The 10,660-nt window shown below is 38.6% G+C and overlaps 1 protein-coding gene across 1 annotated transcript; it reads left to right on the forward strand.

The window, feature by feature from the left end:
• The first annotated feature begins 407 nt into the window (after window positions 1-407).
• Window positions 408-7,976, forward strand: LOC128616334 (uncharacterized). Its single transcript, XM_053638933.1, has 11 exons — window positions 408-964; window positions 2,049-2,191; window positions 2,347-2,420; window positions 2,562-2,710; window positions 4,423-4,565; window positions 4,721-4,794; window positions 4,936-5,084; window positions 6,746-6,888; window positions 7,044-7,117; window positions 7,276-7,424; window positions 7,520-7,976. Exons 1-11 carry the CDS (start codon window positions 901-903, stop codon window positions 7,717-7,719), a joined length of 1,362 nt encoding a protein of 453 aa, XP_053494908.1. The 5' UTR covers window positions 408-900; the 3' UTR covers window positions 7,720-7,976.
• Window positions 7,977-10,660: the final 2,684 nt, after the last annotated feature.

Raw genomic sequence — 10,660 nt, forward strand, 5'->3', positions numbered from 1 at the left:
CCAACGGCTTCAAGCAGTCGTCTATTTGCACGTACAGCACGACTAATAATTAACTGCACTTGAAGCTTTCGTACGTGTCCTGTTGCAGAACACGGTGAAAACTCTCACACGACGTTAATAGTGTGATTAAGGTGTGTACGTGTCTGTAACGCACGTCGATACTGCGACTAAAACAGGAATACTCCACACGTCTTAATTAGATTTGTGTTTACTTCGAGTGTGACTTTAATCAGATTAAGGTCATCAATAATTTCTGTTTACATGCTAGTTTCTTAATCAGAGTATCGTCTTAATCGGGTTAATATCGGATTCTTGTTGTCCGTGTAAACGTACTGATAGTCAATACTGGCGTGTTTTTGGGAGGTGGGAGGAAACCCGAGAACCCAGAGGAAACCCAGACATGCTGGAAAAAAATATGGCATTGTTTCACCACAAATAAATGTGTATAATTTAACATTCTAAACCAAATAGTTAAATATTAGTAGTGGAGTCTATCAATGCCCTCCACATGTCCTGTACTCGAAGAATAATAAACAGGCTACTACAGGGATATTTAGAACAAAGTCAGCGGATTACTGGCACAAAAACATATAAATTTTAACATCTCACAGACTAGCTATCACATATACACACCCTAAAAAACAAACAATAAAACAAACAAAGGCGCTCCTCTCTTGTACTTTTCAGATTTTTTCCCACTTCCTTAATCACACCCTGGGCCCTTTGTATGACTAATCACTCTCCTTTGGTTATCTCACACTCTTATACACTGTAATAGTCAGCCTCTCCACATCACTTTCCTCGGCTCTGGCACTGCGCTGTGCTCTCACACACTGACTCCTGAGAATATTCCACTTACGCACAGGCGAGATTATTCATATAGATTCACGCTTCTTCCAGATGGACGTCTGCACGATGCGATACACATGGGCGGCTCTCTGCATCGCCGTGTTAGCCATGTCAGGTAAGAAACCGTGTTAAAATGAAGCTCCATGTTGTTTTTACCTGCATCAGTTATGAGTCATATTAGATCGCTCGAAATAACCTGCTCAACAACAACAACAACAAAAGCTGTGGAATATTCCACAACAAAATAATGACCGTATGAAGCGATGAAACGATTCAGGATGTTGTGTTAAAGTCGTTTCTTTTGTTTCCGTAGTCCTGACACATTTTCGCAGTAACTTGAGGGCAAGTTTCTCAAACGCCTCAAACGAAACATTTCTTTCCGTGACAAGTTGCTGTATTTCTTCGTACAAATTCGTTCAGTGTAAATATTCTTCTCAACGGAAACCTCGAGAAACGGATCGGTGACACTTTACTACAACGTCCACTAACAGTGCATCAGGAAATGATGAAGCGTTAGGCACATTAACAGCCTCTGAACCATATGAATAGCCGTTAATAACGGTAACACTTAAGTTTTAACAACTCGCTTATTTATAGTAGGAAAAGTGTGGAAACAATGTAGATTCAATTATATTTAATTTAATACCGAGTACACCACTTGGCAAAAAATAAATAAAATGGGCCGAGCCCAAAATGGCTAAATATTAAGCTTTTAACGGTCTTAATAGCATATTATTGCTCAGACAATTAGCAAGAATGAAACAAATGCACTTCTGAGACCTCCTGTGCCACCATATGCGCCAGTTTACCCATAAGGCTTAAACATTTAAAGAAATCAGAAGGGAAAATATTCCATACTAAGAACTTTCTGTTCTTATTTTTTTATATTATTATTATTATTATTATTATTATTATTATTATTATTAAAAATGTCTTTACATTCCAGTTGGCATTACATGTAGGCATAATAACTCTAATAATGCTGGGTTGTTCTTTCCACCACTGGAACAACGTTAGAAAATGGTGGACCCTCTGACTATGCTCCACAGACTCCACGATGAGAACCACGCCTCTAAAGCAAGAAGATGATTAGACAGTAATTTAAAAAAAAAATAGAAATAATTAAGAACGAGAAGCTCCTCTGTGTCTCTTTGTATCATCGGAGGTTTCTGATCGTTTTACTGTTTGTTCTCTGAAAGGTTCAGTGAAATCTGAGGAGGCTACGAATGCTTTAGTGACTTACGAGCTCACCATGGACATCACCAACCGCATCTACAACAGCTCTCTACTCAAGTCCAACTCTACTGATTATGAGATCTTGTACAAACAAGTTACTGACATGGTGAGGTTTTAATTTCTCCCATTTCTCTCACAGAATATGATGCTTAATGATGTACACCCATGCCTCGAAGATTATGACCAAATCCAGTTGCTTTCGTCTGCAATTATTCAACATTCCTACAAAACTCTCTAAATTTGACTCTGTCCTTCTCCCAGCTCAACTCCATCTACGGCTGTGCCACGTGTAAAACACACGTGTTTTATCGCAATGTGTCAGCGATGACCTTCAGGTACAATTCTAAACATGGTTTTAGTTCCTCGTGCTGTAATAGTATTTATTTTAAAATTAGCAACTAAACACAAAGCATTAGCTAAGTGATTCTAGTCAACATTCTAACAACCAATGATTATTTCTCTTTCCGTTTCTTTAGCAATCAAACTGGAACCGTGCTCGTAAAGGCTAGTCTCGTGTTCCAGTCAAACAAAACCAACGCTGATGAGATCAAAGGGCTGTTTATGAACGCGACCGCTGGCGATAAGGAAATAAACGGCCTTAAAGTCAACCCTAATTTCACACAAAGTAAGCATTAAGCTTCATTATGTCCTGAGTATTAATATATTTATAAAAAGTATTATTATTTGTGGAGCTTCCAGTAAAGCATTAGTCAGGAATCTATCACTCTGGTCTTCAAATATCACATTATGAAAACATTTCTGATTTTAGACAGTTAAGATGAAGCACCTCAGGAAATCTTGTTTAAAATCTGTTTGATTCTCTTTTGGCTGATTCTCGCCATAGGATAAGTTGCTAGACACATAAGAAGATAGATACGTGGTACACACTGTCACGTGAAGACCCTTTTATTATACTGTACAGGGAACTGAAGCGCTATATCGGGTAGGCATTCACACCTTCAGTTAGACAGGAAGGGAGACTACACTCCCGTATTTCTCTACCTGAACGCCTTCTGCGAATAAAATTCATCTACTGTGAAGATCCTGTCCTCCAGAAGCATCCTTCCACCCTTTGCATCTGACTGGAGTTTTATTCTGCTGTAAAAGACAACAACATGATACTTTGATCCAAAGATGATAAAATCCTGTCGTAGGTAAAAAAAATAAAAAAATAAATAAAAAATTAAATGATACAAAGATGATAAAATCCTGTCGTAGGTAAAAAAATAAAAAAATAAATAAAAAATTAAATCAGACCTGCTGTGCGATTTATCTCATGAAGAATTTGCTAGCATTGTAACGAGTTGAAATTTACAGTTAGTCGATTTGTATATGAGTCATTTTACTCTGTAAAACTGGATAAGTTCATTTAACTCAAAACATTTGAGGAAACTAATTACCTCAACATTTTTAAGTTGATAAATCAATTCCTTTAAGCCAAACACACTTCAATAGAGTTAACTGAGTTAAATTTTTGCTATATTTAAGTGTATTTGGCTTAAAGGAATTGATTTATCAACTACAAAATTTTGAGGTAATTAGTTTCCTCAAGTGCGCACGGTGGCTTAGTGGTCAGCACGTTTGCCTCACACCTCCAGGGTCCGGGGTTCAAGTCCCGCCTGTGTGTTTGCATGTTCTCCCCATGCTGCGGGGGTTTCCTCCGGGTTCTCCGGTTTCCTCCCCCAGTCCAAAGACATGCATGGTAGTCTGATTGGCGTGTCCGAAGTGTCTGTAGTGTATGAATGAGTGTGTATGTGATTGTGCCCTGCGATGGATTGGCACCCTGTCCAGGGTGTACCCCGCCTTGTGCCCTGTGCTCCCTGGGATAGGCTCCGGGTTCCCTGTGACCCTGAAAAGGAGTAAGTGGTAGGAGATGGATGGATGGATAGTTTCCTCAAATGTTTTGAGTTAAATGAACTTATCCGGTTTTACAGTGTTTAAGTGTGGTTATAGTTGGGTATGTATTGGAGCCGGAACTTTCTGAACTTTCTTTTTGAAATAAATAAATAAATAAATTAAAAATTAATAATAATAATAAAAATAATAATAATAATAATAATTATTAAAAATGTCTTTACATTCCAGTTGGCATTACGTGTAGGCATAATAACTCTAATAATGCTGGGTTGTTCTTTCCACTACTGGAACAACATTAGAAAATGGTGGACCCTCTGACTATGCTCCACAGACTCCACGATGAGAACCACGCCTCTAAAGCAAGAAGATGATTAGACAGTAATTAAAAGAAAAAAAGAAATAATTAAGAAAGAGAAGATCCTCTGTGTCTCTTTGTATCATCGGAGGTTTCTGATCGTTTTCCTGCTTGTTCTCTGAAAGGTTCAGTGAAATCTGAGGAGGCTACGAATGCTTTAGTGACTTACGAGCTCACCATGGACATCACCAACCGCATCTACAACAGCTCTCTACTCAACTCCAACTCTTCTGATTATAAGATGTTGCACAACCAAGTTACTGGCATGGTGAGGTTTTAATTTCTCCCATTTCTCTCACAGAATATGATGCTTAATGATGTACACCCATGCCTCGAAGATTATGACCAAATCCAGTTGCTTTTGTCTGCAATTATTAAACATTTCTACAAAACTCTCTAAATTTGACTCTGTCCTTCTCCCAGCTCAACTCCATCTACGGCTGTGCCACGTGTAAAACACACGTGTTTTATCGCAATGTGTCAGCGATGACCTTCAGGTACAATTCTTAACATGGTTTTAGTTCCTCGTGCTGTAATAGTATTTATTTTAAAATTAGCGACTAAACACAAAGCATTAGCTAAGTGATTCTATTCAACATTCTAACAACCAATGATTATTTCTCTTTCCGTTTCTTTAGCAATCAGACTGGAACCGTGCTCGTAAAGGCTAGTCTCGTGTTCCAGTCAAACAAAACCAACGCTGATGAGATCAAAGGGCTGTTTATGAACGCGACCGCTGGCGATAAGGAAATAAACGGCCTTAAAGTCAACCCTAATTTCACACAAAGTAAGCATTAAGCTTCATTATGTCCTGAGTATTAATATATTTATAAAAAGTATTATTATTTGTGGAGCTTCCAGTAAAGCATTAGTCAGGAATCTATCACTCTGGTCTTCAAATATCACATTATGAAAACATTTCTGATTTTAGACAGTTAAGATGAAGCACCTCAGGAAATCTTGTTTAAAATCTGTTTGATTCTCTTTTGGCTGATTCTCGCCATAGGATAAGTTGCTAGACACATAAGAAGATAGATACGTGGTACACACTGTCACGTGAAGACCCTTTTATTATACTGTACAGGGAACTGAAGCGCTATATCGGGTAGGCATTCACACCTTCAGTTAGACAGGAAGGGAGACTACACTCCCGTATTTCTCTACCTGAACGCCTTCTGCGAATAAAATTCATCTACTGTGAAGATCCTGTCCTCCAGAAGCATCCTTCCACCCTTTGCATCTGACTGGAGTTTTATTCTGCTGTAAAAGACAACAACATGATACTTTGATCAATCCAAAGATGATAAAATCCTGTCGTAGGTAAAAAAATAAAAAAATAAATAAAAAATTAAATCAGACCTGCTGTGCGATTTATCTCATGAAGAATTTGCTAGCATTGTAACGAGTTGAAATTTACAGTTAGTCGATTTGTATATGAGTCATTTTACTCTGTAAAACCGGATAAGTTCATTTAACTCAAAACATTTGAGGAAACTAATTACCTCAACATTTTTAAGTTGATGAATCAATTCCTTTAAGCCAAACACACTTCAATAGAGTTAACTGAGTTATTTTTTTTGCAATATTTAAGTGTATTTGGCTTAAAGGAATTGATTTATCAACTACAAAATTTTGAGGTAATTAGTTTCCTCAAGTGCGCACGGTGGCTTAGTGGTCAGCACGTTTGCCTCACACCTCCAGGGTCCGGGGTTCAAGTCCCGCCTGTGTGTTTGCATGTTCTCCCCATGCTGCGGGGGTTTCCTCCGGGTGCTCTGGTTTCCTCCCCCAGTCCAAAGACATGCATGGTAGGCTGATTGGCGTGTCTAAAGTGTCCGTAGTGTATGAATGGGTGTGTGAGTGTGTATATGATTGTGCCCTGCGATGGATTGGCACCCTGTCCAGGGTGTACCCCGCCTTGTGCCCTATGCTCCCTGGGATTGGCTCCAGGTTCCCCATGACCCTGAAAAGGAGTAAGTGGTAGAAGATGGATGGATGGATAGTTTCCTCAAATGTTTTGAGTTAAATGAACTTATCCGGTTTTACAGTGTTTAAGTGTGATTATAGTTGAGTATGTATTGGAGCCGGAACTTTCTGAACTTTCTTTTTGAAAAAATAAATTAATTAATTAAAAATTTATAATAATAATAAAAATAATAATAATAATTATTATTATTAAAAATGTCTTTACATTCCAGTTGGCATTACGTGTAGGCATAATAACTCTAATAATGCTGGGTTGTTCTTTCCACTACTGGAACAACGTTAGAAAATGGTGGACCCTCTGACTATGCTCCACAGACTCCACGATGAGAACCACGCCTCTAAAGCAAGAAGATGATTAGACAGTAATTAAAAGAAAAAATAGAAATAATTAAGAAAGAGAAGATCCTCTGTGTCTCTTTGTATCATCGGAGGTTTCTGATCGTTTTCCTGCTTGTTCTCTGAAAGGTTCAGTGAAATCTGAGGAGGCTACGAATGCTTTAGTGACTTACGAGCTCACCATGGACATCACCAACCGCATCTACAACAGCTCTCTACTCAACTCCAACTCTTCTGATTATAAGATGTTGCACAACCAAGTTACTGGCATGGTGAGGTTTTAATTTCTCCCATTTCTCTCACAGAATATGATGCTTAATGATGTACACCCATGCCTCGAAGATTATGACCAAATCCAGTTGCTTTTGTCTGCAATTATTAAACATTTCTACAAAACTCTCTAAATTTGACTCTGTCCTTCTCCCAGCTCAACTCCATCTACGGCTGTGCCACGTGTAAAACACACGTGTTTTATCGCAATGTGTCAGCGATGACCTTCAGGTACCATTCTTAACATGGTTTTCGTTCCTCGTGCTGTAATAGTATCTATTTTAAAATGGCGCCGGACTTTGTACGAGCGACTAAACACAAAGCATTAGCTAAGTGATTCTAGTCAACATTCTAACAACCAATGATTATTTCTCTTTCCGTTTCTTTAGCAATCAGACTGGAACCGTGCTCGTAAAGGCTAGTCTCGTGTTCCAGTCAAACAAAACCAACGCTGATGAGATCAAAGAGCTGTTTATGAACGCGACGGCTGCCGATAAGGAAATAAACGGCCTTAAAGTCAACCCTAATTTCACACAAGGTAAGCGTGAGTGCTGATTTATGGAAAGTAGAGCAAAATGTAACTTTGTTTAATTGAACATACTGAGAAGTACTAATGCTGATGTTTTCACACAGTCATAGCACCACCCCTGCACCAACTGTCCACCCCTGCACCAACTGTCTCCAGCACTTCCCATACAACCAAGTCTCCACTTCTTGCAACTACACACCACAACACCGCCTCGTCCTTTAATCAAAGTCCCATTGCTCTGACGTCATTTCTCCGCTATAGTGTTTCATTCTGCCTGCTTTACTTCCTCAGCTATTCTTTTTAATTGTGTAAACCTGCCACTAGGGGCAGTGCAACATCTCTATATAATGAAATACGGTAATCTACAGGGTGTACCAACAATCTCCTTACTTAGTGGACTATGTTCGCCAGCATCATGTCGGTTGTGTCTTTATGAGAGGATGTTGGTGAATGTCCACTTCTCGGTCCGCAACACTTCCAGTCTTTTTCCATTTGTTAATAAGTTTGGCGACAGTGTCGTGTGTGATGTGCTCGCCATGTTTCCTGTTAAAGTCTATCACAACCTTATATATATATACAACCATATATATATATATATATATATATATATATATATATATATATATATATATATGAAATAAATGCTAAGTATGAAAATTTTAGAAGACATTTTGCTAAAAAATGGTTAATTCCTCCTGTGTATGGAGACTTTTGGGACATCCTGTGTAATATAAATAAATCTGAAATAGTTATTATGTTTTCCCTGTGGGGGTTTCCTCGGGGTTCTCCAGAGTTCTTCCTCCCACTTAACAACAACAACAAAAAAAACATACCCCTAGGTTACCCCTAGGTTTGAACAAGTGTGTGAAAAAATGTGTGTGTGCAGGGTGCCATGCGACGGACTGACTCACTTAACCCCCGGTGTTCCTATGATTGGCTCCGGATACTGAAAATAATTGAATGGATAAATGGAATATTTGTACTATTAACATTATGCTATAATGGTCTAAGTAATGGCAAGTAAATGATTGTTTTCTTTTGTGGTGCTTTACTTTACATATTTTACAAGATTTAAAAAAAATAAAAAATATCTCAATCTATTCAAATTTATTCTCTTGTAATGAGAATGTGTTAAAACAATAATGTCACATGACTGAACAAATATTCTTGAATGAAATGTGTAGAAATGATCGATTGAAACACATTTGTCGAAACTTTATGAGCATATAACATAATATCACAAAAATATATATGATATGATATGATATAGTTTTGCGTCTTTACTGCCTTTACATACGTTTTTCCTGTATGCTTCTTGACCAACTTGCCATGTTCCAATTATTATAATACATCCTTTCATACCACAGCACTGTCCAGATGATAGATTATGATCGTTAAGGTGTTAATAAACTTTCTATAACAGCATGTTTGACAATAGTTCTGCTAGATTGTGTCCAGGGTGTTTCCTTTCCTTAGACCTAGTGTTCCTCACAACCATGACCAGGATAAAGTGGATCCTGAAGATGAATGAATGAAAAAGTGAATGAATAAATGAATGAATGAAGAACCCTTAATTATTCAATGAACTCCTAAATATACCTTTAAAGAACCCTTTTTTCTTACTATTCAATGCAGATTACTCTGCAAATGCTCTACTAATATACATAATTATATATTACAACTTACATTTTAAAAATTCATAATTCAAAAAATCATATGTGCCCAATCCAAAACCATGGGCATTAACATTGAGTTGGTCCTCCTTTGCTGTTATTATGAGCTCCACTCTTCTGGGACGGCGTTCCACTAGATTTTGGAGCATGGCTGTGGAACGTTCTGTCCATTCAGCTACAAGAGCATTAGCGAGGTCAGGCGCTGATGTTGGATGAGGAGGTCTGGGGAGGAGTCGGTGTTCCAGTTCATCCCCAAGGTGTTCAGTGGGGTTGAGGTCAGGGCTCTGTGCAGGACACTCGAGTTCTTCCAGTCCAACCTTCTTAAACCATGTCTTCATGGAGCTCACTTTGTGCACATGAGCATTGTCATACTGGGACAGGTTTGGGCCTCTTAGTTCCGGTGAAGGGAAATTCATTAATGCTACAGCACACAAAGACTTTCTATATAATTATGTGCAACAGTTTGGGGAAGAAACACATGTGGTTGTGATGGGCAGGTGTCCACAAACCTTTGGCCGAATAGCGTAAACTGTTTTCAAAATGTTGAACATCAAATGTAGGATATCTGTACACTGGTAAAAACCTTTGTTCGAGCATTACCACCATTTCAACGCTCCTGTTCACTGTGATGGTGAGACTGAGACACCATGAGCACGGAAGTTACAACAGGAAAAGCCACAAGAATTGTCTGGTACAGTGGTGCAGCAGTTATAGGTGGTACAGATGATGTTCTCTAAAAACAATACGTCAGCGATAAAAAAAATAATCAATCAATAATCAACTCTTTCCCTCAAGTGTCTCTACAGACTCGCTACATGATTGTCTCATTCATAGCCAGATAGGTACCTTTACTGACTTCATTCCCACTACGCTATCTGCTGTTTCTGAGATAATTAGTAAATCTAATTCTACTTCCTGTCAGATTGATCCTGCCCCCACCTCCTTACTTAAGCTTTGCCTGCCTGTTGTCTCAATGTCTATTTCCCACCTCATCAATAGAATATTTAGTACTGGATTTGTCCCTTCAGAACTCAAAACTGCTGCTGTCGCTCCAGTTTTAAAAAAGCCTAGCTTGGACCCCTCAGATCTTATAAAAACTACTGCTCTATTTCTAATCTACCTTTCTTGGCTAAAGTAATGGAGGAAATGGTTGCTTCTCAGCTTCTCTCCTACTTAAGATCTTACAATCTCTTTGAATGCTTTCAGTCTGGCTTCCGTCCACGTCACAGCACTGAGACTGCGCACTGAGTTTCAAATGATATTCGGACGGCTTCCGACTCAGGTGCCATTACTTTTCTGGTCCTCTTAGACATTAGTTCTGCTTTCTGATAATGGAATTTCTGGAATTGCTTTATCTTGGTTTATTTCTTACCTCTCTGGTCGTCAGCACTTCATTTCCATTCGTCAATTTACCACTGCTTCTTTTTCTCAAGGTGTTCCTCAGGTTTATGTACTTGGTCTGCTGATTTTTATCATCTACATGCTTCTCTTAGGTCGCATTATTCACCACCATGGCCTTAATTTCCATTGCTACGCTGATGACACTCTACTCTATATTAGCTCATAACACTC

This window comes from Ictalurus furcatus, chromosome 12 (genome assembly GCF_023375685.1).
Source record: "Ictalurus furcatus strain D&B chromosome 12, Billie_1.0, whole genome shotgun sequence".
NCBI lineage: Eukaryota > Metazoa > Chordata > Actinopteri > Siluriformes > Ictaluridae > Ictalurus > Ictalurus furcatus.